Raw genomic sequence first — 27,709 nt, 5'->3', positions numbered from 1 at the left:
CCAGTGAGCCCCGCCCACCTAAGGGGCGCACGACGTACATCCGCCAACGTGCAGCAGCCATCATTGATTCGATCCGCGCTCATTTCACGGAAAAAGCCCATCGTGCAGCAGTTTCCGGTTACAAGATGGTCGCCTAAACAGTTTAAAGAGATTTCCTCCACCTTCTCCGTCCCTTTCGACTTTTTTTTTTAAACTGGATGTGACGCATTAAAGGACTCGACGGAAATAGAACTAAAAGCATTCTAAAATGGCGAACCGTACGGTAAAGGATGCGCATAGCATCCATGGCACCAACCCTCAATATTTAGTGGAGAAGATCATTCGGACACGGATCTATGAATCTAAGTACTGGAAAGAAGAGTGTTTTGGACTTACCGGTGAGCAAGAGCGCGCGAATCTCCTCTGGACTGCCTTGTGGCCCATTTCTCCTGACTCGGTGGCAGTAGGACCAACTCTGGTGGGGTGTATTGTCAGTTATTCAGAAAAATTTAAGGACCTATTGTGGCTAGACTTGTCTTGAGCGTTGAGGACACTAGTGAATCTGGTGGAGTCTTATTTTATTCTGAACGGTGTCTCAATTGAGTCATTCCATATTTGACAATAACCTCCTGAGTTACAAATAGTGTTAAACTCAAGGGTCCCAGATATAACTCTTTGACATAACTTCCTGACGATCTTAAATTAATGTCTCCATGCCCAAAACCATAGTCTTAATTGTTCTTAAACCCCGGTGGGTCAGTTCTGTATTTCCACGTTCGCATCCTAATTTAAGTTCTTTTTTTTGTGTGTGGGGGGCGGGTGATGCTGGGGATTGAACTGAGAGGCACTGAACTAGTAAGCCACACTCCCATCCTATTTTGTATTTTTATTTAGAAACAGGGTCTCACTTAGTGCACCTTGCTTTTGCTGAGGCTGGCTTTGAATTTGAGGTCCTCCTGCTTCAGCCTCCAAAGTCGCTGGGATTACAGGTGTGAGCCATCGCCTCGGCCTAATTTAAGTTACTGAGAAAAGTCTTCTAGGTGATCTTCAAATCTTTTTTTGAATTCTAGCATTAAATCTATGTGACATTGGCTGTGCACATTGAGCAAGTAAGTCACTTAACTTTTCTTACCCCTCATTTTCCTTACACTGAAATAGGGACAGTGCTAAATAAAACATTTACTGGTTTGTAAATGATTAAATGAGCCAGGGCAGTGGTGCACACCTTGTAATCCCATTGACTCAGGAGGCTGAAGCAGGAGGATGGCATAACCTGGGCAACTAATTTAGCTAGACCATGCCTCAAAATCAAAGAAAAAAAGAACTGGGATAGAGCTTGCTTAGTATGTGTAAGGCCCTGATTTGGATCCCCAATACTGCCCCCTCACCAAAAAAGAGTACCTGACTTATAATAATATCCTTCAGTTTTATTATCTGCTCTCATTATTATTACTATTACTATGTACTTGTTTTCCTAATATCAAATTTAATAAAAAAAATTTTTAGATGTTGATAGACTTTTATTTTTATTCATTTATTTATATGTGGTGCTGAGCATTGAACCTAGTGCCTCACACATGCTAGGCGAGTGCTCTACCACTGAGCCACAACCCCAGACCCCTAATATTGAATTCTTGATGACTATTTAGAAGCTACAAACCTTGAACTCTCTTCATCTCCAAACAAGAAAAACTCAGGCCTAATATGTGGGATATCACTCTATTTTGTTTTTGTTTTTGTTTTAGCTGAACTTGTAGTTGATAAAGCCATGGAGTTAAGGTTTGTGGGTGGCGTCTATGGTGGAAACATAAAACCAACTCCCTTTTTGTGTTTAACCTTGAAGATGCTTCAGATTCAACCTGAGAAGGATATTATTGTAGAATTTATAAAAAATGAAGACTTCAAGTAAGTGCAATATTGACTAATATAAAAGCTTCAATTTCAGTGGTTCAGAGTTGGGTTTTGGTTAAGGGGGGCGAACATGATGTTTCTCATTTCCACAAAGATTTCCACTCTAGCTTTTTGCCCTCTATACCTGAACTTGTATTTTTGTCTGTTATGTTAACATTTTTTACTTTCTCAGTAAGCTCTGCACTGCCCCACACCAATTTCACTAATTAACTGAATATCTCTTAAGCAGAACTGAGTGCCTAATAACGTTGGGGGGTATGGATATTCAGGGTGGAGAAAATGACATAGTGTGGTAATTAAGAGGTGGTGTATCTGGATTCCAGTGCAGACTTTGTTACTCATTAACTGTGACTTTGGAGACATTCCTTAGTTTTCTAAGCTTTACTGTTTTTAATCTGAAAACTGGTCAACGATACCTACTCATAGGATTTATACAAGAGTGATTTAAAGGAGATAGTGCATGCAGATCAACACAGTGTATGTTGCATGGCAAACAAAAAAAAAGTGAACTCTTTATCTATCTAAAGAAGCTCACAAACAAGTGTACTAATCTCTTTCATGTAAAGAAACAGATGGATTTCAAATGGCAGTTAGTTATCAAAGATTTAAGAAGTTATATATATATAGGCGATAGAGAAAAGGAAGGAATCTTACAAAACATGAACAACTAGAATATAGCTAGATTTAGTTAAGAACTTACCTGACTATGTGCTGTGTGCTGTGCTTAAACACTTTACTTGCATTTCTTTTTTAGTACACCAAATCAGCAAATTAGGTAGCATTGTCTCCATTTTATAAGGATTGAGAAGACAACTAGCCTGTTGTCATAGAATTAGTAAATTACAAAATCAAAATTTCAACCCAGATGACTTTTTTCCAGAACCCACATTCCTAGCTATGTGTACTTGTTCAGGTGTCATTACTGAATACATCTTACACCTTCTATTGTTAAATTCAGTACTTTTTTTTTGTTTTTTAGTTGTAGATGGACACAATACCTTTATTTTATTTATTTATTTTTATGTGGTGCTGAGAATTGAACACAGTGCCTCACGCATGCTAGGCAAGCACTCTACCACTGAGCAGCCCCAACTCCTAAATTCAATATCTTATTTGATTCTTAAAATAAGCCTATGAAGTAACTAGGTTTTATCCTAGTTTAACAGAGGATATATCTGAGAAAGTTGAGCTATATGTACCAAGTTTCCACATCCAGTTAATTGACAGAAAGGAAACTTGAATTCATGTCTCCGTATTTTAGCAGTCTTTGCTCTATACCACCTGCAAATAATAGCTTTTTGTCTGCCAAAGAGAAGAAAGGACACATTTATCCACTATCATCATGAGAAAAGCCACTTGTAAAACTCAAGAACTTTTTAGGTCGACCTGTTGCTTCACTGTTATGTCTCTCTCAGGTATGTCCGCATGTTGGGGGCACTTTACATGAGACTGACAGGCACTGCAATTGATTGCTACAAGTATTTGGAACCTTTGTACAACGACTATCGAAAAATTAAGAGCCAGAATAGAAATGGGGGTAAGTATGATGCCAAATCTCTGGACTGTTATTAAATCAGTTTTTATTTCACCAGTATCTCTGCTCTCACATTGTTACATATTCTGAGTACTCCTCTTCAACTACACTGTTATCTTCAACCAGGTCTTTCATCTCTCTCTTGGGGAATATTCATTCTGTTAAGCTTCCTGTTGGCCTTATCCATTCTATCCCTGTCTGCTTCCCTTTTCATCTGCATCTTAAGCTAATTCTTGCTTTGCATTACGTACGTCCTCCACATGTGCTCCATTTTACAAGATCTAGCTCCAGAATGGCTTTTCCTGAAAGAAAGAAAGAAAGAAAAAAAAGAAAGAAAGAGAGAGAGAGAGAAAGAAAGAAAGAAAGAACTGCCCTAGTACAACCAAAGTCAGTTTTCCAAGTTTTACATCTTCTCTAAAATTATATTTCACACTGTAGTATATAAAGTATACTCTTATTATGTAGTATATAAGTCTACACAAAGAGGTAACTACCTACTTTTTACAAAGAAATACTTTCTATACTAAGGAAGGATCTGGGGTGAAGCAAGCAAAACCTTTTCTCACTTAGTGTCATAACAAAAGATAGTAACATTTGCCTTTCTCTTCTATATTATTAACAGAAGTATAATTTAGTATAGGTTAAGTGTCCTTTATCCAAAATGACTTGGGACCAGAATGTTTGAGAATGCAGTTTTTTTTTCAGATTTTGGAACATTTGCATAAACTTTACCAGTTGTACATCTCTAATCCAGAAATCCAAGATGTTCCAAGATCTGAAACATTTACCTATCATATTTTCATATTTTGGATTTTTGGCAGGGGTTTTTTTGGTTTTTTTTTTTGGTCTTATTTTGGAACTGGGGGCCGAACCCAGGGCTTTGCAAATGCAAGGCAGATACTGCCACTGAGCTATATCCCAGCCCATATTTTGGATTTTTGGATTAAGGATGTTCAATTTGTATTATACTTAAAACTTTTATTAACTTATTAGTTTATTCATTGGATAAATACATACTAAGTACCAGTGACTTACATAGCAGGTGTTGTGTTGTATACTAGAAATAACATGGTGAAAAAGATGGACATGGAATTGCCATTATGGGGTTAACTTGCTCATATTATGTTAAGACAGGAGTTCTCAACCGGTTGATATTTTGAGCCAGATTATTCTTGCTGTGGGGGTTGTGCTGTGTATTGTAGAATGTATAATAGCATCCCTGGCCACTCTCCATTTGATGCAAGTAGCGCTCCCTATATGTAGGGTGATGGGGGTATGCAAAATAACCTGTGGTTGAGAACCATGGAACTGTATTATGGAAGGTCTGAAAAGCTGTTACTCCACATGGCATATAAGATACATGTTCTGTATTTAGAAACATCATGGGTTCACATGAGAAATTAAATTTCCAGGTTGCTTGAGCTAATTTTTTTCTTTCAGAGTTTGAACTGATGCATGTAGATGAGTTTATTGATGAACTATTGCACAGTGAGAGAGTCTGTGATATCATTCTGCCCCGGCTACAGGTAAGAGACAGAAATCTATTAATTGAGAACACCCTTCCCCTCCAAGATAGGCAGATAGACAGTCACACATACATATTGAAACACTGAAGCCCTGTGTCCTCTTTATAAGATTTCATGAGCTGGAGTTGTGGCTCAGTGGTAGAGTGCTTACCTAGCATGTATGAGGCACTGGGTTCAGTTCTCAGCACCACGTATAAATAAATAAAAAATAAAGGTCCATTGACAACTAAATGGAAAAAAAAAAAAAAAGATTTCATATATGTGAAAAAGAGGATTGGGAGTGAGAGGGAAACAGTGTTTGAATGGTAGTTCTTTAAAAGTCAACATAGGGAAGTTTTCTTTAGGATATTCTATCAAGATATTATAGCCAGAGTAGTGATTTAAACTTTGTGAGCAACTTTTTTCAAACAGATCTTCATGTAAAAAACTAGACTATAAAACAGATAAAAATAGGGGATGGGAGACTGAGCCCTTAGTTCCTTAAATTTCCCCTTTTCATCATCCTGCCTCCCTTCTCTACTAATAGAAGATTGTCCATGAAACACCCTTCAGGGTTGTGTTTTATGATTTTAAAACTACTTTTGCAGAATACCAAGGGAAAATATGGTAGGTAACCTAAAGAGAAAGGGAATGGGTAGAGAGATGACAGGAAATCAGAAGACCTAAGTTTCTGTGTTGTTATACCTGACTACTTGTAGCATTGGTCCTAGTTTCTCCATCTATAAAATGAAGAAATCAGACCATTTCGGCGGTCTTTAAACTTTGTTTTGTAGATATTGAAAGGAGCAAGTAAAGACAACCCAGTATATTCCAACCCAGATAGCTCCTTTTTCCTCTAGGTTTTAAATGGGGGCTTGAGTAGGGAGATTTTCTTTGAACCAAGACTTTTTTTTTTTTTTTTTTTTCTTTGGTACAAGGATTGAACTCAGGGGCACTCAACCACTGAGCCACATCCCCAGCCCTATTTTGTATTTTATTTAGAGACAGGGTCTCAGTTGCTTAATGCTAAGTCTAGCTTTGAACGCTGGATCCTCCTATCTTAGCCTCCCGAGCCACTGGGAATACAGGTGTGTGCCACCACGCCTGGCTGAACCAAGACTTTTAAAATGACTTTTATTGCAGTATAATTGACACACAATCAACTATATTTTTTTAAAGTATAAAGTTTGATAAGTTTTAATATGTATACACACAGAAAACTATTACTGCAATCAAGATAGTGACTCCTTTCCTCCCACCCCTCTCACTCACCCCTAAGCAACCACTCATGTGCTATTGCAATAGATTACTTTGCATTTTGAAATTACGTAATACATTCTTTTTTTGTCTTTTTTCATTCAGCATACTTTTCTTGAGATCCATGTTATGCATATAGCACTGGTTTGTTACATTTTATTGCTGAGTAGCACTCCACTGTGTGTAGCCATTTACTTGTTCATGCATAATACAATCCTAGCCATAAAAAATATTTTTGTCAAAAGATAAGCAAGATTTACACACTTAAAACTACAAAACAGCATTATTGAGAGAAATTAAGATCTAAATAAATGGAGAGATAAACAGGTGTTCCTCAACTTATGATAGGGTTACTCCCAATTAACTATTTTAAGTTGAAAATGTACTTATTACACCTAACCTACTAAATATTATAACTTAGCAGAGCCAATCAGAACACTTACATTAGCCTGCATCTGAGCAAAAGCATCTAATAACAAAGCCTACTTGTATAATTTTTTGAATACTTGTGTTCAGAAAACGATGACAACACATTATAATATAGAGTACTGATTGTTTACCTTTGTGATCACATGACTGGGAGCTTTTTGCTCACTGCCATAGCTCAGAATCAAGAAGTATGTACTGCATATCACTAACTTGGTAATAGATCATAATTCAAAGCACGGTGTCTACTGAATGCATATCACTTACACCATGATAAAGTAAAAAAGTAAATTGGGTATCACCTGTATCACATTGATCTTATATCTTGTACCATGATTTAGTATTTTCAGTTCTCCCAAACTTATTCAATGCAATCTTAATCAAAAGCCTGGTAGCTTTTATAGGACTCGACAAGCTGATTCTATGAAGTACAAGGAACCTAGAATATCCAAAACAACTGAAAAAGTACTGAGGAGAGAATTTGAAATCTGACCCATAAATGTTAACATATCACCAAGAGGTGTGCTCTGGCATGGGCCTCAATATGTCCTCATTAAAGTGACTCTTAAGACTACCTTTTGAGGGCTGGGGTATAGCTCCAGGTAGAGCGCTTGCCTAGCATATGCCAGGTTCTGGGTTCAATTTGCAGTACCAATAAAAAAACAAATCCAGGACCATCTTTTGACCAGTTCTGTTCCTCTCAAGCAACCTACAGCTCATCAATTTAACCTTTTACCTTTATTTTTTTTCTCCTTCAGATGGGGTCTCAACTATGTTGCCTAGGCTGGCCTTGAATTTGTAATCCTCCACTTTGGCCCCATATTCAGCTGGGATTCTATATAGGTGTGCACCCACAGTTCCCAGCTACACCTGAGTTTTTCCTGTTTCATTGATGGGTTTATTTTGTTTTGTTGTTTTTGTTTTTTTGATACTGGGGATTAAACCCAGGGCACTTAACCACTGAACCGTGTATCCAGCCGCCTTTTATTTATTTTGAAACAGGGTCTCACTGAGTAGCTTAGGGCCTTGCTAAGTTGCTTGAGGCTGGTCTCAAACTTGCAATCCTTCTGCCTTGGCCTCCAGAGTAACTGAGATTATAGGCATGCATCACCATGCCCTGATTCCCATTGAACTTTTGTTAGATGCACCATGACATTGGCAAGGAATTGCTTTGAATTCTCATTCCATCAAACACAAACTGTCTAAGAAGTAATATAATGACCCTACAGAATTTGATAGAAGATGAATTAGAGCTAGGTAGCATACAGATAATACTATTTATTCTACAGCTACTCATCCAACATTCTTTATTTCCTTTGAACAAGATAATGGTAAGGGGTCTTGTGACCCAGTCAGTTCAGTTGGCAGTTTTGAACTCCCTTTGCCTCTCAGGTCCTTAGTCAGTCACATAAATGCTGCTGAGCCATATCCCAAAAGAAAATGGAACCAGGAAATAAACTATTCGTTTATGCGCAATTCAGAATGCATGAAGAATCTCAACAACTTCCTGGATTCTGGATCTAATGGAGATTTGGTGTTATTCTAGAACTAGGCCTCTTCTGTTGGAACTACAACACAACACAGTCTCAGCCATGAAATTATTGACCCTTGGATTTTTTTTTTTTTAAGTTATTGATGGACACAAAACCTTTATTTTATTTATTTATTTTTGTGCGGTGCTGAGGATTGAACTCATTGCCTCACACATGCTCAGTAAGTGCTCTACCACTTAGTTACAATCCCAGCCCCAGCCCTTGGATTTTATGTGTATATAAAGCTCACATTTTTTGGGTATACATATACTGATACTGTATATGTATAGGAAACAGAACCAATGAGTCCCCCTCACTTTGTATTTGTTCATAAGGTAACTCAAAACTCCTTAGGAAAATCTGAACTGTCTGAAATGAGATTACCAAAGCTGTTACTACCTGTTTTTTCTGACAGTTCCAGAAGTGCAGTTTTCGGGCCTCAGGATAGAGAAGATGGTAATGATCCCTTTTTTATGTTCTCTGTAGAAACGCTATGTGCTAGAAGAAGCTGAGCAACTAGAGCCTCGAGTTAGTGCTCTAGAAGAGGACATGGATGATGTGGAGTCCAGTGAGGAGGAGGAAGAAGAAGATGAGAAGGTAAGAGTTTTAAGCGTTGGGGAAGGGTGGAAATGAGCCTTTTGTGTTTTATTTTCAGGCTTCAATTTCTAACAAAAAAAGGTAATATCTTCTTATAAAGGTATGAGCCTTTGATTCATAGCTCTACTATTTACTAGAGGTATACCCTTAATGGTTTTTTGTTTGTTTTTTGTTTTACAATTTTTTATTTTTTGGTGCTGGGGATTGAAGTCTGGCCTTGCACAGGGTAAGGACATGGACTACCACTGAACTACACTATACCCACACAGCCTCCTACTAGTGGTATAATCATATGCAAATTTCTTCTGTAAAGTGAGAATAATAATCCTTTTCTCTCAAGATTATTACGAGTATTCAGTGAGTAAATATGTAAAGCTCTTGGTGTTGGCACATTTTAATTGTGTGATAAATATAGCTATTAAAATAAAAACTTGGGATAGTTAAACCTGTCCTAAGAAATAAGCCTAGTTTAGGGGAAAAGAGTGCCTATTGCAGTCATATTCTTTTAATCATAGTTAAAATGCTGAAAAGCTGTTCAGTAAACTATTCAGCAGATTTAAGTTATTTTGGAAAATACATAATAATGTGGAGGTGCTTACATTAAAATAGAAAGATCTGAAACTTGTGATAATTATAGCAATAGTATATGTATTAAAAAAGACTAGAAGGAAATATAAAATATTAACCTGATTTTTCGCATGTGGTGAAGTAGCAATCTGCTTATTTTTCCTCAATAATTAGTGGTCCTGTGATTTTTTTTAATAATTCCATTCCTTCCCCACTCATCTGCATTCTTATTTTTGTCAAAGTTTAGTTGTGTATGTGTGTGGGCCTGTTTTGGGTAACACTCTATTCCACTAGCCACTTTGTGCATGGACTGCACTATTCTGATTTTATAACTATGATCATAAGAAGTCTTGATGTTTAGAAGACCAAGTGCCTCTTTCAGAAGTGACTTTCCTATTATTTGGCCATTGTTCTATTGTGTACATGATAGTGTCAACTTGAGTTTAAAAGAAGTTGGCCAGGATTTTGATTAAAATTACATTGAATCTGTAATTGAATTTTCGGGGGAAATGAAAATGACATCTTTATATGGTATCCATGAACATGGTATACCTTTCCATTTATGTACCTCTTTAATAGCTTAGAAGTTATATGTGTAAACTTCAATAATTTCCTGCATATAGTTCTTGCATATTTCCTAGGTCATCTTTTGTTTTTGTTGCTACTCAAAGGAGGACTTTTTTAAATGAGTTATTTGTTGCTAATGTGTAAATATACAGTTATTTGTGCATATGACTAAATTTTATAGTTCTTGTTGGGAGGTCTAGATGAATGAGCTATCATCTGGAATAATATAGTTTGGTTTTTTTCCTAATATTTATGTCTTTGGACATCTTGTGTTGTGTTGACTAGAAGTTGTGACAAAAGACATCTTTGTTTTCCTAATTTTAAAGGTAATGCTTCTGGTATTTCCTTTTTAAGAATTATATTTGTGGTCTGGGGATGTAGCTCAGTGGTAGAGTGTTTACATGGCATTCAAGATGCACTGAGTCCAATCCTCAGCATGAGTTTTTTGTTTTGTTTTTTTGTTATTCATTCCCTTTCATCAAGGTAATTACTTTCTTTTCCTGCTTTGCTGTGAGTTTTTGTCATGAGTAGGAATATTTTATTACCTACTTTTCCTTAGATAAAACTTACATAGTTTTTAATCTGTTGAGGTAAATGTGGCTTATAGGTTTAATGTTAATTTACCTTTCAATTTTTGGTATAAACTCAACTTCCTCATGGCTTATTATCTTTAAAAAATTTGGGGGTGGTAGGTACTGGGGATTGAACACAGGGGCTCTCTACCACTGAGCTATATCCTGAACTCTTTTTTTCTTTTTTCCTAGATGAGAGCAGACATGTTTACTTATTTTGTACTGGGGATTGAACCCAAGGCCTGATGTATGCTAAGCACACACTCCACCACTGGGTTACAGCCCATCACCCCACATGGATTTTTTAACACTTGGTCTAGCTGTTTAAATAGACATTCTTCTATAAAGTTTGAGTGTATGTGGCAGTGACCACTATCAAACTCTAGTCATAGAAGCAAGCTCCACAAATAGTGAAAATCCTGCCATTAATATAGCAAACTTCTGATAGTCAAGTGTTTATTTTTTTTATTTTTTTTTTTTATTTTTTTGTGGTGCTGGGGATTTGAACCCAGGGCCTTATGCTTGCGAGGCAAGCACTCTACCAACTGAGCTATATCCCCAGCCCCAAGTGTTTATTTTCATTTGAGACGGGTTCTTACTGAGTTGCCCAGGTTGACTTTGAATTTGCAGTCCTCCCCCCTCAGCCTCCTGAACCACTGGGAGTGTAGGCATGTGCTACTGTGCCTGGCTGACTTCTTATCTTTTATACACTGTTGGATTAGATGCATTAATATTTTATTTGGGATAATTGTATATTTGTTCATGAGTAACAGGGCCCATAATTTTCCTTTCTCATGATGTCCTCCTACAGGTTTGCTATAAAAAATTATATTGACTTTATAGACTTGTTGGGACTCAGTCCCTCTCTTTTTATTCTCTAAAAGAATGTACTGAAAATTGAAATGATCTGTTCCTTAAAGTTTTGGTAAGATTCATTCATAAAACTGGGCTTGGTGCTTTCTTTATGGAAAGAATTTTTATTATTGTATAAATACCCTTAATAGTTACAGGAAAATTAAGGGTTTCTTTTCCATCAGCTTTGCTAAATAATATTTTTCTAGGAAGTTGTCCATTTTTACCTATAACTTCATCTAGTCTTGAGAGGTTATTACTATTGAACTTATTAAAACACTTAAGTATATTATAATTGTGATAGATATGCTTTTTCATATCTTCTTATCCTACTTGTTTTATTCTTCTTACTGCCTTATGGTTTAGTTTTTCTCTATTCTACTTTTTTCCATTTTGCCTATTTGGAATTTTACATCCTCACTGATGATTATTCTTGATATTTTACATGAATACTTAAAATCTGAGATTAAGATGTATCTTAAATCCCACCCATCCACCCACCATTCAAAAAAAAAAAAATCCAAGAACCATAAAATTGACTCAGTTTACAACCATCAATATTGTTCCCAATTTACATGTTTCTCTTGTCCAGGATATAATCCTTTTTAAACTCCAAAATTTAAACATTATTTTTTATAGACTAGTGTCTATAGATGTTTGCTCTTTCATCCCTTTTGCATCTCTGACATTTTTAATTTATCATCTTCCTAATTCTTCAGAATTTGTATTAATGGATATTTCCTAGTAAATTCTGGTTACCTATAAAGAATTATTTCACTGTCATTCTTTTTTTAAAATATTTTTTAGTTTTGATGGGCCATTTATTTATTTGTGGTGCTGAAAATCGAACCCAGTGCCTCACACATGCTAGGCAAACACTCTACCACTGAGCCACAACCACAACCCTCACTGTCATTCTTAAAAGATATTTTTTATTAGTACACAATTCTAGGATTGACAGTTTTATTTCACAGCACTCTTAAAATACTGTTCGGTCCTCTGGCAACCATTATCAACTATGAGTAGTCTGCTTTCATTTTTAATTAGTTTTTTTTTCCCCCCTGATTACTTTAAGATCTTCTTTTACTTTGTTATTTTATAGTTTTATTGTGATCTGACTTACGTTTCCTTTTATTGATTACTTCATTTGGTGTGTGTATTCATTTTGTTTTCCAGCTGTTTTTCTTCAGCTCTAGGGTGTTGAAACCCTTGATCTTGTCTACTGTCTCTCCCTTCTCTCTTTAAGTGGTTCTATTAGATATATGTAAGTTCTTATTTGGTCCACCTTGTCTGTTTCTTTACTTTTTTCTATCTTATTTCAGTCATGTATTCTGCATAATTTCTTCAGGTACTCTTTCCAGTTCACTCCTTTTTTTCCTGTTATGAGTAATAAACTCTTTTTTGTGTTACCTATTTTTTTTTTCTTAGATATTCCTTTTTTTTTTTTTTTTTTAACCCATTTGTTCTTTCCTAAACATCTCTTGTTGGTTGTTGACCTCTGTAATTGTGCCCTTAATTACTTAAAACATTTCATACTTAGCTCATATTTTCTACCTGACAATTCAGTATCAGTCCTGGAGGTGTCTGCTTCTGTAAGTTGCTACTGCTAACTCTCAGTCTTGCCTTCTCAGATGATTGCTGATGTTCATTACTTAAACTTGATTGATGAGGTTCCTTTGGTGATAAACTGAAGATGGAAATTTTTCCTCCAAAAATGATTTGTAGTCATTTTACAAAAGGATGGGTATATGTTCTGAAAACATTGTGCAATCATCCTCAGAGTATACTTGCAGAAATCCAGATGGTATGGATTATTTGACATAACTTTTTTTTCTTTTTAACAATCCTAGGGATTCCACTCAGGGCCTCTCAAGCATGCTAAGCAAGTGCTCTACCACTAAGCTATGTCCTCAGCCTTTTTATTTTTTAAAATTTAATTAATTTTTTGCAGTACTTGGATTGAACCTAGGGCCCCACACATTTTAAACAAGTGCTCTACCACTGAGCTACATTCCCAGCTCTGAGCCCTTTTATTTAGACGGGGTCTCACTAAATTAAGGATTGCCTCAAACTTGCAATCCTTCTTTCTCAGGCTTCCAAATAGTTGGAATTACAGGTTATGTGCCACTGTACCCAGCCTTAACATGAATTGCATTCAAGAGGCACAGTGGACACCAGATGTATGAAGCTGCTGCCAGTATAACAGCATAGTATTTTATAATAAAGTTTTTTTTTTCATAAATAGAACATATCTAAAATAATGATAAAAAATAATATAGTACATTATATTTGCTATATTTTTATCTGACTGGCAGCACAGATTTGTTTACACCAACATCACCATGAATGTGTAATACATTGTGATGGCCCTAGGCAAGAGAAATCTTCCAACTCCACCGTAACTTACAGGACCACTGTCATATATGTGATCCATGGTTGATAAAAACATCTTTATGTATTACGTGATTATTTCTGCATATGACTAGAGACACTACTGATCAGGATCTCTTCAACTTTGAGAATTATGGTCCAGTATGAATCCTTTCATACCTTGAAAGGATTTTGTGCAAAGTTCTTTTTCCTAAAGCATTGCATCTATTGGCATTTGTGTTCAGGCAGTCCTGCTTTCCTACATTCCTGCTGCTGTGTCCCCAGCAGCTTACTCCTCCTCCTCCTCTTTTATATATATATATATAAATAATTATATATATATATGTATATATATAATTTTATATATATATATAATTATTTATATATATATATAATTATTTTTTGGTTGTAGATAGACACAATACCTTTGTTTTATTTATTTATCTTTATGTGGTGTTGAGGATCGAACCCAGGGCCTCATACATGCTAGGTAAGAACTCTACCACTGAGTTACTGCCCCAGCACCTTACTATTCTTTATGAGATGAGCTTGTGAGACAAGCATTTGTATTGCTACATGGCAGGCTTCTGCATTGAAAGGATTCTGGGATCCCTGGTAAGCTCTAATAAGCCAAATGAGAGGAATCTATTGTAATTTTTACCCTTTTTCCCCAAGTTCAAGTACATTTTGTTCTACAAATGTGCAAGTTTTCTTTTTAAGCTACAAACCTTATAAAGTAGTTTAATATTATTAGTGTATGAATACAGCATCTTGTTTTGTATCCTGTTTAATGGTGAATTATTAGGAACATTCCCATTAAGATGTTACGCTGTGTTTTAGAGATGAAACCTGATATGTTATACACAAACTTGAAAGTATCAATATTGGTGAGGAGGCAACAAAATTACTTGCAGAGATATAACTATATGCTAGAAAACTTAATCAAGTGAAAACTACTATAGATAAGAGTTCAAAGGGGCTAGGACTATATAGCTCAGTGACAGAATGCTTACCTAGCATGTGTGGGGCAATGGGTTCGATCCTTAGCACCATATTAAACAAAATAAAGGCATACTGTCCATCTACAACTACAAAAGAAAAAAAAAAGACTTCAAGATGACAGCTAGCTAATATTAATTTTAAAATTTGAATATTAAAAATTTATAATTTTTCTATTTTAATTTTTTTTATTGTACACAAATGGGATACATGTTGTTTCTCTATTTGTACATGGCGTAAAGGCATACCATTTGTGTAATCATAAATTTACATAGGGTAATGTTTGATTCATTCTGTTATTTTTTTCCCTTCCCCCACCCCTCCCATCCCTCTTTTCCCTCTATACAGTCCTTCCTTCCTCCATTCTTGCCCCCCTCCCTAAACCTAACTCTAACCCTAACACTAACTCTTCCCATCCCCCATTTTGTGTCCTCATCCACTTACTAGCGATATCATTCTTCCTTTGGTTTTTTGAGATTGGCTTATCTCACTTAGCATGATATTCTCCAGTTTCATCCATTTCCCTGCAAATGCCATAATTTGATCATTCTTTATGGCAGAGTAGTATTCCATTGTATATATACCACAGTTTCTTTATCCATTCATCAATTGAAGGACATCTAGGTTGGTTCCACAATCTGGCTATTGTGAATTGAGCAGCTATGAAGATTGATGTGGCTGTATCTCTGTAGTATGCTGATTTTAAGTCCTTTGGGTATAGGCCAAGGAGTGGGATAGCTGGGTCAAATGGTGGTTCCATTCCAAGTTTTCTAAGGAGTCTCCATACTGCTTTCCAGAGTGGCTGCACTAATTTGCAGCCCCACCAGCAATGTATGAGTGTACCTTTCTCCCCACATCCTCACCAACACCTGTTGTTGCTTGTATTCTTGATAATCGCCATTCTGATTGGGGTGAGATGGAATCTTAGGGTGGTTTTGATTTGCATTTCTCTTATTACTAGAGATGTTGAACATTTTTCCATATGTTTGTTGATTGCTTGTAGATCTTTTTCTGTGAAGTGTCTATTCATTTCCTTAGCCCATTTGTCAATTGGATTACTTGCATTCTTGGTGTAGAGTTTTTTGAGTTCTTTATAGATTCTGGAGATTAGTGCTCTATCTGAAGTATGATTGACAAAGATTTTCTCCCACTCTGTAGGCTCTTTCTTCGCATTGCTGATAGTTTCCTTTGCTGAGAGAAAGTTTTTTAGTTTGAATCTATCCCAGTTATTAATTCTTGCTTTTATTTCTTGTGCTATGGGAGTCCTGTTGAGGAAGTCTGGTCCTAAGCCGACATGTTGAAGCTCTGGACCTACTTTTTCTTCTATAAGATGCAAGGTCTCTGGTCTGATTCAGAGATCCTTAATCCATTTTGAGTTTAGTTTCGTGCATGGTGAGAGATATGGGTTTAGTTTCATTCTGTTGCATATGGATTTCCAATTCTCCCAGCACCATTTGTTGAAAAGGCTATCTTTTCTCCATTGCATATTTTTGGCCCCTTTGTCTAGTATGAGAAAATTGTATTTATTTGGGTTTGTGTCCGTGTCCTCTATTCTGTACCATTGATCCACCTTTCTATTTTGGTACCAATACCATGCCGTTTTTGTTACTATTGCTTTGTAGTAGAGTTGAAGATCTGGTATTGCCGATACCCCCTGCTTCACTCTTTCTGCCAAGGATTGCTTTAGCTATTCTGGGTTTTTTATTCTTCCAGATGAATTTCATAATTTCTTGCTCTATTTCTGTAAGGTACATCATTGGGATTTTAATTGGAATTGCATTGAATCTCTATAGCACTTTTGGTAGTATGGCCATTTTGACAATATTAATTCTTCCTATCTAAGAACATGGGAGATCTTTCCATCTTCTGAGGTTTTCTTTAATTTCTTTCTTTAGTGTTCTGTAGTTCTCATTGTAGAGGTCTTTCACCTCTTTTGTGAGATTGATTCCCAAGTATTTTATTTTTTTCGAAGCTATTGTGAATGGGGTAGTTTTCCTAATTTCTCTTTCTGAAGATTCATCGCTTATGTATAGAAATGCCTTAGATTTATGTGCATTGATCTTATATCCCGCTACTTTACTGAATTCACTTATGATATCTAACAGTTTTCTGGTGGAATTTCCTGGTTCCTCTAAGTATACAATCATATCATCAGCAAATAGGGATAGTTTGAGTTTTTCTTTTCCTATTCATATCCCTTTAATTTCTTTGGTCTGTCTAATTGCTCTGGCTAGAGTTTCAAGGACGATATTGAATAGAAGTGGTGAAAGAGGGCATCCCTGCCTTGTTCTAGTTCTTAGAGGGAATGCTTTTTCAGTTTTTCACCATTTAGAATAATATTAGCCATGGGCTTAGCGTAGATGGCCTTTACAATGTTAAGGAATGTTCCCACTATCCCCCTTTTTTCTAGTGTTTTGAGCATGAAGGGATGCTGTATTTTATCAAATGCTTTTTCTGCATCTATCGAAATAATCATGTGATTCTTGACTTTAAGTCTATTGATATGGTGAATGACATTTATTGATTTCCTGATGCATCCCTGGGATGAAACCCACTTGATCGTGGTGCACTATCTTTTTAATATGTTTTTGTATGCGATTTGCTAAAATTTTGTTTAGAATTTTTGCGTCGATGTTCATTAAGGATATTGGTCTGAAATTTTCTTTCCTCGATGTGTCTCTGTCTGGTTTAGGTATCAGGGTAATATTGGCTTCATAGAATGAGTTTGGGAGGGTTCCCTCCTCTTCTATTTTATGGAATACTTTGAGAAGTATTGGAATGAGCTCTTCTTTAGAGGTTTTGTAGAACTCGGCTGAGAACCCATCTGGTCCTGGACTTTTCTTTGTTGGTAGGCTTTTGATGACTTCTTCTATTTCATTACTTGAAATTGGTCTATTTAAATTGTGTATGTCCTCCTCCTTCAGTTTAGGCAATTCATATGTCTCTAGAAACCTGTTGATGTCTTCAAAATTTTCTATTTTGTTGGAGTATAGATTTTCAAAATAGTTTCTAATTATGTTTTGTATTTCAGTCGTATCTGTTGTGATATTTCCTTGTTCATTCCGAATTTTAGTGATTTGGGTTTTCTCTCGTCTTCTCTTTGTTAGTGTGGCTAAAGGTTTATCAATTTTGTTTATTTTTTCGAAGAATCAACTATTTTGTCAATTTTTTGTATTGTTTCTTTTGTTTCAATTTCGTTGATTTCAGCTCTGAGTGTGACTATTTCCTGTCTTCTACTACTTTTGGTGTTGGTCTGTTCTTCTTTTTCTAGGGCTTTGAGCTGTAGTGTTAGGTCGTTTATTTTTTGAGTTTTACTTCTTTTATTAAATGCGCTCCATGAAATAAATCTTCCTCTAAGTACTGCTTTCATAGTGTCGCAGAGAGTTTGATATGATGTTTCTTTGTTCTCATTTACCTCTAAGAATTTTTTAATTTCCTTCCTAATATCTTTTGTTATCCATTCATCATATAATAGCATGTTGTTTCATCTCCAGGTGTTGGAATAGTTTCTGTTTTTTACTCTTTCATTTATTTCTAACTTCAATCCATTATGATCTGATAGAATACAAGGTAGTGTCTCTATCTTCTTGTATTTGCTGACATTAGCTTTGTGGCATAATATATGGTCTATTTTAGAGAAGGATCCATGTGCTGCTGAGAAGAAAGTGTATTCGCTCTTGGTTGGATGGTATATTCTATAAATGTCTGTTAAGTCTAAATTATTGATTGTGTTATTGAGATCTATGGTTTCTTTGTTCAATTTTTGTTTGGAAGATCTGTCCAGTGGTGAGAGACCCATGTTAAAATCACCTAGTATTATTGTGTTATGGTCTATTTGGTTTCTAAAATTGAGAAGGATTTGTTTAACATACATGGATGAGCCACTGTTTGGGGCATAGATGTTTATGATTGTTATATCTTGCTGATTTATGCTTCCCTTAAGCAGTATGAAATGTCCTTCCTTATCCCTTCTGACTAACATTGGCTTGAAGTCCACATTATCTGAAATGAGGATGGATACTCCAGCTTTTTTGCTGAGTCCATGTGCATGGTATGTTTTTCCCCATCCTTTCACCTTTAGTCTATGGGTATCTCTTTCTATGAGGTGAGTCTCTTGCAGGCAACATATTGTTGGATCTTTCTTTTTAATCCAATCTGCCAGTCTATGTCTTTTGATTGATGAATTCAGGCCATTAACATTCAGGGTTATTATTGAGATATGATTTGTATTCCCGGTCATTTGGTTCATATTTAAAATTTTATTTATTTATTTATTTATTTTTTGACACATCTTGGTTCCTCCTTTATTTGACAGTTCCTTTAGGATAATTCCTCCCTTTGCTGATTTGCTTCTTTGTTTTTTATTTCTTCCTCATGAAATATTTTGCCGAGAATTTTCTGTAATGCTGGCTTTCTTTTTGTAAATTCTTTTAGCTTTTGTTTATCATGGAAAGATTTTATTTCATCGTCAAATTTGAAGGTAAGCTTTGCTGGGTATAAGATTCTTGGTTGGCATCCACTTTCTTTCAGAGCTTGAAAAATGTTGTTCCAGGCCCTTCTAGCTTTTAGGGTCTGGATTGAAAAATCTGCTGATATCCGTATTGGTTTCCCCCTAAATGTAATTTGGTTCTTTTCTCTCACCGCCTTTAAAATTCTGTCTTTATTTTGTATGTTAGGTATTGTCATTATAATGTGCCTTGGTGTGGGTCTGTTGTAATTTTGTGTATTTGGAGTCCTATAAGCCTCTTGAACTTGATTTTCCATTTCATTCTTCAGATTTGGGAAATTTTCTGATATGATTTCATTGAATAGATTGTTCATTCCTTTGGTTTGTTTCTCTAAGCCTTCCTCAATCCCAATAATTTTCAAATTTGGCCTTTTCATGATATCCCATAGTTCTTGCAGATTCTGTTCATGATTTCTTACCATCTTCTCTGTTTGTTCAACTTTGTTTTCGAGGTTCAATATTTTGTCTTCAATATCTGAAGTTCTGTCTTCCAGGTGTTCTATCCTATTGGTTATGCTTTCTATGGAGTTCTTAATTTGGTTTATTGTTTCCTTCAAGGATTTCTGTTTGTTTTTTTTTTTTTTCAATATCTCTAACTCTTTATTGAAATGATCTTTTGCTTCCTGAATTTGCTGTTAACTGTCGATTGGTGCGATCATTCAGTGCCTGCATTTGCTCTTTCATCTCATCGTTTGCTTCCCTAATCATTTTAATTATGTACATTCTGAACTCCCTTTCTGTCATTTCTTCTGCCATGCTGTCGTTGGATTTTATTGATGTAACATCTAGATTTTTTGGGGGCATTTTCTTCCCTTGTTTTCTCATATTGTTCAGGAATCAGTGGGTCATTAAGATATTGCAGATTTCCTCTATCAACTTATAATGTCCCTGAAGATTGCTAGTATATCCCCTCTTATCCTTCAGTAGCCTGAAGTCTTGGAGGAAGTTGATAATGCGGAGCTCCACGAAGAAGCTGCCTCTCTAGGGTGGTGACCCTCAGGTGGTGTATATTCCCTGCTAGTGGTCAGAGGTGTCTCCACTTGTTGACCAATGGTCATCCAACGGGGATCTAGGCTGTGGACTGAGGCAAGTCCTATTTGTGCCTGTGTCTCTGGTTTTACCGTCTCTGTGGGAAAACCTCTCCCGGTAGGAAATACTCACTCGGTGGGAACGTCTCGCTGGTCAGTTGCCCTCCTAGAGGTTCCCCTCAATCTACAACTACCTCCTGGGCCTGGGAGCCTCACCCTCTGCAGGCGAGTCTCCTTAGGCTGCCTCTCCCAGATAATCTGCCCGCAGTCCTGGAAACTTCGCTCCGCCCCTAGGCGTGTCTCTGTGCAGCTCTTCCAGCAAGAAGCCACCTAGCTCCTGGGACCCTCCTCTGCACCTAATCGCCTGGCTATGCGGCCCCTCCTCTGAGCCGCCACCTGGAGCCCTGTATAATAACTCCGAGACCCAGAGACCCGCCACACACCTCCTCCACCGGACAGCGGCCTGGTTTCCGACGCAGTCACTAGGAGTCCAAGCAACTCACTTCGCGTCTCCTCCTCCCGCCAACCTCCTGTAGCCCTAGGCAGTCACTCCAAGCCCAAGTGACCCACCCTGTTCCTCCTCCTCCTCCTCGGGGTAGCCCCCCGGGTGTTCAGGGGTGGTGGCTCCGAGACCAAGTGACCCACAACGCTCCTCCTCCAGGCAGGCCACTGGTGCTCAGGAGTGGTCGCTTTGAGTGCAATCAACTCACCACTCGCCTCCTCCTCTGGCAACCGCCTGTGGCTCTGATGCAGTCCTAGATCAAGTGACCCACCGCGCTCCTCCTCTTCCTCCGGGCAACCCCCCGGGTGTTCAGAAGCGGTTTTTCTGAATCCAAACAGCTCGCGATGCAGCTCCTCCTCTGGCAACCGCCTGTGTCTCTGATGCAGTTACTCCTAGTCCAAGGGACCCGCTGCGCTTCTCCTCTCCTCCGGACAACCCCCCGGTGTTCGGAAGCGGTCGTTCTGAATCCAAACAGCTCGCCACGCAGCTCCTCCTCTGGCAACCGCCTGTGGCTCTGATGCAGTTACTCCTAGTCCAAGGGACCCGCTGCGCTTCTCCTCTCCTCCGGACAACCCCCCGGTGTTCGGAAGCGGTCGTTCTGAATCCAAACAGCTCGCCACGCAGCTCCTCCTCTGGCAACCGCCTGTGACTCTGATGCAGTCACTCCTAGACCAAGCGACCCGCCGCGCTCCTCCTCTTCCTCCGCGCAACCCCCCGGTGTTCAGAAGCGATTACTCTGAGTCTAAACAGCTCACCACGCAGCTCCTCCTCAGGCAGCCGCCCGGATCCCCAGAGTCCAAGCGCTGTGCTGAGCCGCCTCCTCTACGATGATCCCAGTTGTCGGTGTTTACCGCTCCTGTGGGGGGGAGGGGCGTCTCGCCGAGCAACTGCACTTCACAAATTCCCTGCGTTCCGGGGCTACCGCCCCATCCGGGATGCCTCCCCAACGGGAGAGACTCACCCGGCGGCTTTGAGTTCGTCCCAAGTCTCTCACTATCTCCTCTTTTGAATCCTGCGTCCTGGAGCAACATGAAATGCAGCCACCCTCTAGGCTACCATCTTGAAACTCCTCTATTTTAATTTTGATGCTGGGGAATTGAACCCAGGGGCATTCTACCACTAAGCTGTATCCCCAACCCTTTTTATTTTGAGACATGGCATTGCTAAATTACTGAAGCTGACTTCAAACTTGGAACCTTCCCTGCCTTCAAATTACTGGACCTAGCTAAAAAATTCCCAGTGTTCATGTGTTCATTTATACAGTTTAGAAAATATAGAAGAGGCGGTCAAATCACAGCACCAAAACAAAAAACAAAAAAAAGGATTCTCAAAGCTAGGTATAAACTTAAGAAACAGACAATAATTTAATATGCTGTGGAGCAGAAGGGACACATGAACCCTATCTTATAGATTAACTATTGTAAAGACAAGTTACCTAAAATAATCTGTAAATTTAATATGTTCCAGTATAAATAACAACATGTTTTAAAGTATTTCTTCACTAACATTAATCGTGTTCTAAACCTTACATGTAATGTGTGTAGAATGTATGTGTTCTACAAAAATGCATACCAAAATTAATAGGGTTTATAGGAAAAATATTTTAGTGTGCACTGTCTCAGGAGATAATACATACAGTCCAGGCTGGTAACCTTGCTATGGCCGGAAGTTACCTTAGTATTAAAAATACACAAATAGCAGTGGAAGAAATGAAATGCTGGCTTATGGCTACTGAAACTCTCAGTTCAAATGGAAGTGTGTCTCTGAGGCGCTAAGCTTCCTCTAAAATGAGTACAGAAGACAGGGCATTCTTCCATAAATCAAAAGCTCTACAAGGTTAAGGTGCTTTTCTGTGGGAAATGAATCAAAAGTAGACATTCTTTTTTTCTTAATGGAAAATTTCAGTGGCATACTAAAGTGGAGAAGATATGCCTCCATATACCTATTGCTCAGCTTTTTGCCATGATCAGCCATAACCAGTTTTGTTTTCTCTGTGTTCCAACCCAGTTACCCCCTATTTTGAAGTAGATCATATATTTCATATTATTTCAGAAAAGACAAAGACTCCCATCTTAAGCAAAACCATGATATCATCATCATTCCCTCCTGCAAATCAACAATATCAAGTATTTAGTGTTTGCATTTCCCCAGCTATACTGTAGGTTTTAATAGTTTAATTGGGTAAGTATTCAGAGGCCATACATCATAGTTGGTTTTTAGGTCTCTTATGGTGTCTTTTAGTCTGTAAGGTCCATCTTTCACTGTTTTATCTTACATTTTTGTGTTAATATGTCAGGCTATTTATCCTACACAGATTTTCAGTCTGTATTTTTCTGATTTTATCTGTGATGTTACTTAATATTTTTATGTGCCCTTTGTATCATTCCCATAAACTAGTTACTAGGTCATGAGGCTTAATCAGATTTGGGGGGGCAGTTATCTCCCTTGAAATGGAGCAACACTATTTCATAAGAGTGGTGTGTACATCCCAGACAATGTCTGTCTTTTTTGTTATATTTTTTTTTGTTTGAGAGAGAGGGTCTTGCTAAGTTGCTGAAGTTGGCCTCAAACAAGCAGTCAGTCCTCCCTCTTTAGCTTCCCAAGTCCCTGGAATTGTCTCACTTTTTTTGATGTTAGGATCAATATCGTCTAGATGCATTAGGTGTTGTAAAATGGTGACATATTCTAATTTTTCTTTTCTTCAGCATTTTAATCTGGTATCTTCCTATAAAGAAAAGCCTCCCAAATTAACATTCAGTTTGTCATAGGCAAGGCGAGATAAATATTTAACTTTTCCTTTACAGTTTAAAATAATGAGTTTGGTTCTCAGAGTGCCTTCCCTGGGTGATGCTCTTTTGTCTTTAGTAACATTTTGAACTCCTGGATTTAAGCAGATTTGGTATTTTCATTCATCATTATCCATATTGATGCTCAAATTTTCCCATCTTTGGAATCCTTCCAAACTTTTGACCCAGACCTGAAACTAGTCATTTCTCCCAGAAGTTTAGTTTCTTTTAATAGGAAATGGTATTCAATACTGCAATCTGGGTACTATAAGTGGTCATTGCTACCAGGTTGATTGGTTTTGCTAGGCCTTTACATTTGGCAGAACTAGGGGAAATTTTTTTAAAGATTAAAATACTTTGTATTTAACATTGTTGATCTTATACCTCTCTCCTTTCACATTGAAAATCCAACTTGTTAAAGAGATAATTACTTATTTCTTACTATACTCACACAGTCCCAGAATAACTATACTAACACTAGGAACAATAATGGGATTATTGGAAACTGTTTTCTGATAATTCTATTTTGTCTTTAGGGTTATCCCTCCATGTAGTCAAATTATTGTGTTGTATAGTCACTTAGCGATGGACTTTAGAACAGGATGGGAGGAGAGTATAATCAGTATTCCTAAATGACTGTAATAAGCCTGTGCCCATCTCTCTCATTTCCAGTTGGAAAGAGTGCCATCTCCTGACCACCGCCGGAGAAGCTACAGAGACTTGGACAAGCCCCGTCGCTCTCCCACGCTGCGCTATAGGAGGAGTAGGAGTCGGTCTCCCAGAAGGTAAGGCTGTAGTCACTGACCTTTTCTAGGGAGATTTTGAGCATTATAGCCTAGTTTAGATTTCAGGAAAAGAAAAATCCCAGCTTATGGAAAAATGTTTGTCTGATGTATTAGTAGTAATCTGTTATTACAAAACCATCACCCACAAAACCTCGCTCACAGACAAAAAATATTTCTTTAGTTCACAAGTGTGTGCTCAGTGATTTAAGTGGGGCTCAGATATGCAAGGTTTGGAATATAAGCTGTGTCAACTGTTTTGTAGTTAGTGGTTTACTGCTGGTATAGATGGATAACTGGGGCAACTTCTCTTGTTGTCTCATCCTCCAGCAGGCTAAGTTGGCTATGTTCTCAGTGATAGTGGAAAGAATTTCAGAGCAAACAAATCCATTCATGCAAATATTTTTACAGTATGTACTTGTATCAATTTGCAAATAACCCATTGACAAATCCAGAATTAAGAGTGGGAGGATGCTACAAAGTTACATGACCAAAAAAATACAGATATAAAGAATATAAATTGGGGCCACTAGGTTCAATCTTCAGCACTCACCCAAAAAAGAACCGGAGCTGTTTTTGCAATCTACCAACATCCAGTGCACTAACTTAGGCTCTCTTCTTCCTCTTCTTTGTAGGCGGAGTCGATCTCCCAAAAGAAGAAGGTAGGCTTTCAGTCATTTCTGATGAAGGAAAGGGTTTGGGGAGAGGTTGCTGGTGTTGTGTGTATATTGCCAAAAAGATCTGGTGGGTTAACCAGTCTTTTCAACAGCCCCTCCCCTCGCCGAGAAAGGCATCGAAGCAAAAGTCCAAGACGTCACCGGAGCAGGTCCCGAGATCGACGACACAGATCTCGCTCCAAGTCCCCAGGTAATAGCATTTGGGCCTTGGTCCGTGTCTTAACAAAGAAATCTAAGAGACATAGTTTATCTCCTACACTCTTAAGAGTGCCTCACTATACTGTTGCCTAGCAGAAAAAGAAATGGACATGGAATTTGAAAATCAGAGTTGACATCTTGAGTCTTTGCTGATATGATAATGGGATTCAGGTTTGTTTGGTGGTACTGGGGATTGAACCTAGGGGTGCTTTACCACAGTTACATTCCTAGCCCTTTTTATTTTGAGACAAGGTCTCTTGTTAAGTTTCTGAAGGTGTTGTAGAGCTTGACAAAGTTGGTCTCAAACTCAAAATCCTCCTGCCTTATCCTCCTGAGTCACTGGGATTACAGGCATGGGTCACAGCTCCTGGCCAGTTTTTTATCTTAAATTACAGTAGTGGGAAAAACCCAACATGATGTTTGCGAAATTATACATTAAGACTCTGAAGTGGTTTCATTACTACTTACCCTCACACACAGGTACACACCAATTCAAAGAGATACTACCAACAAGAGATGTCCCCAGCATAGGCCAAAAAAGTATTGCACTAATGGGAAGAATTGCGGGAGGTAAGAATAACAGTTTAAGAATGGAAGGGGAGACCCTCACTTATCCAATGACCTCTTCTTCTCCAGGTCATCACCGTAGTCACAGACATAGGAGCCATTCAAAATCTCCGGAAAGGTATGGGTGGAAAGTCCCAATTCCAACTAAGCCTGACCTAAAATTTCCTTGTTTTGATGGGGATGACGGGAATTCTCCATTACAAAAAATAGGCCTTTTAACCTAAGAATTACTAGAATTGTACCTCTTTTACACTGTTTTGTTTTTCTTTGTAGAATGGTGGCTTTTGATAATGGATGAGCTATGTTCTCAGGAGACCTAGGTTTTAAAGTAACAACTTTTAACACCAGTTGAACAACTTTGGAGAAATCACTTTCATTTGTTAGCTTTTATTAGAAACCCCTATGTACTCTTAACCTCTGAAGAGTTCATTTCCTCAATGGTAAATTTTGGATAGTAATGCCTCAGTGTTGCTCTCAGACAAAAAGATTTAAACCCACACATTTAATGAATATTAGATATCATCTCCATCCTCATCATTGTCACCATACCATGGACTTTCTCACAAATCCTTCACTGCTTCTTATTTAATATTTTATATGTATTGTCATTTCAGGTCTAAGAAAAGCCACAAGAAGAGCCGGAGAGGGAATGAGTAGAGAATTCAGCTTGGTTTCAGTCCAAATGCCTCCTGTGATTATGAGGGTGTCTCAATGTGGAAGGATTACGATCTGCTTTCCAGGCAGCTTTAAGAGTATTTTTTTTTTTTTTTTTTTTTTACCAAGTTTCTCCACCCTTTTTTTTTTTTTTTAAACGAAAACGGTGCTGAGTTTTCTCTTTTTTAAATATTGTAATCAATATCTTTAAGGGATGATGTTTCTTTGGTCAGATGTTGACCCAACTAACTATAACTGCATTCAAACTTACAAACTTATGATGGTAGGAAAGGGTCTTGGGGGTTGAGAATATGAATGAGAAAGGAAGGATCTGGCTACCTGGCGAGTGACCCTTTCCTTTTTTGTTATTAAACCCGACATAACCATTTCCTTTTTTTTTTAGTTTAGTTTCTGGTTTGTTCTGTGATTAGAACTGCTTTGAGAGTCCTGAGAAGTATGCTGTTGCTGTTATTCAAAGGTCAAATCAGTAAAATATAGTCATTTTCTAGTGGTAGAAAGTGGTAATAAAGCTGAAAATTGACTGGTTAGCAGCAGTTCTGCAGGATTAGAATGCATTCACACATAATGCTTTGGATCATCAATCCAGTTTCATCAAATAGTTCAATAGTAGCACTTGACACCCTTTATACAGCACATTACTGTACAGTGCCATTTATTGCTCCCCAAAAGCCTTGAATTCCAGGTTCAGATCCTTAGCTTTTATTCTGTGAGTACTAGTCAGTAGCAGTAGGTCTAGAGAACTGGAAAAGATTTGATGGAAAGGAAAGTAGTAACAATCATGGTTTTGACCTGTGTTGCTCAACAGTGGTGCCATTTACAAAGTCAGAAAATATAGTAGGAAGATAGCTTTTTAGAGGGGCAGGAAATGAGGATAAATCAAGGTGGTAATGAAAGTGATGCATTCAGTTTAACAAGTTTAATTTGAGGCAGTTATGGTGTATGGTGTAGCTAGATAAATTCCAGATGATTTAGAAACAGGGATAAGAGTTCAGCATAGTGATCTAGGCCAGAATTGATGTTTATGGAATTGTGGAAGATGTAGATGAGATTGCCCAAGGAGTGCATGTAGGTAAAAGATGAGCAAACAGTAGCACCATAGGCAACATCAACATTGGTGACAAATCGTCACAAAACTGTAATGAGTCATTCACAAAGAATAATAAGGAAAGTAGATCAAAGAAGCCAAAAGTCTAAGGACACAGAAGCAAAATAAAGAACTTTAAATAGTCCCCATTGGCACCAAGAGTCAACAATGTATTAGGATCTTTGCTACAAAAGTTCCTTTCACCTGTACTTACCTTTGCTCATTTAAAAAGGAA

General features: G+C 37.7%; 1 protein-coding gene across 1 annotated transcript; it reads left to right on the top strand.

The window, feature by feature from the left end:
• The first annotated feature begins 75 nt into the window (after positions 1-75).
• Positions 76-26,486, top strand: Prpf38a (pre-mRNA processing factor 38A). Its single transcript, XM_047521470.1, has 10 exons — positions 76-377; positions 1,725-1,884; positions 3,306-3,427; positions 4,865-4,950; positions 8,631-8,741; positions 24,164-24,276; positions 24,909-24,935; positions 25,043-25,140; positions 25,785-25,833; positions 26,330-26,486. The coding sequence occupies exons 1-10, from the start codon at positions 248-250 to the stop codon at positions 26,370-26,372; spliced, it is 939 nt and encodes a 312-aa protein (XP_047377426.1). The 5' UTR covers positions 76-247; the 3' UTR covers positions 26,373-26,486.
• The last annotated feature ends 1,223 nt before the right edge of the window (positions 26,487-27,709 follow it).

The sequence above is a fragment of the Sciurus carolinensis genome, chromosome 1 (genome assembly GCF_902686445.1).
Source record: "Sciurus carolinensis chromosome 1, mSciCar1.2, whole genome shotgun sequence".
Lineage (NCBI taxonomy): Eukaryota > Metazoa > Chordata > Mammalia > Rodentia > Sciuridae > Sciurus > Sciurus carolinensis.
This window is presented reverse-complemented; position numbering and strand designations above follow the sequence as displayed.

Coding starts and splice junctions, on each gene's coding strand:
- Prpf38a (XM_047521470.1), top strand. CDS start 248: ATGGCGAACCGTACGGTAAAGGATGCGCATAGCATCCATGGCACCAAC. Junction 378..1,724: donor AGAGTGTTTTGGACTTACCG/GTGAGCAAGAGC, acceptor TTTTTGTTTTAG/CTGAACTTGTAGTTGATAAA. Junction 4,951..8,630: donor TCATTCTGCCCCGGCTACAG/GTAAGAGACAGA, acceptor TGTTCTCTGTAG/AAACGCTATGTGCTAGAAGA.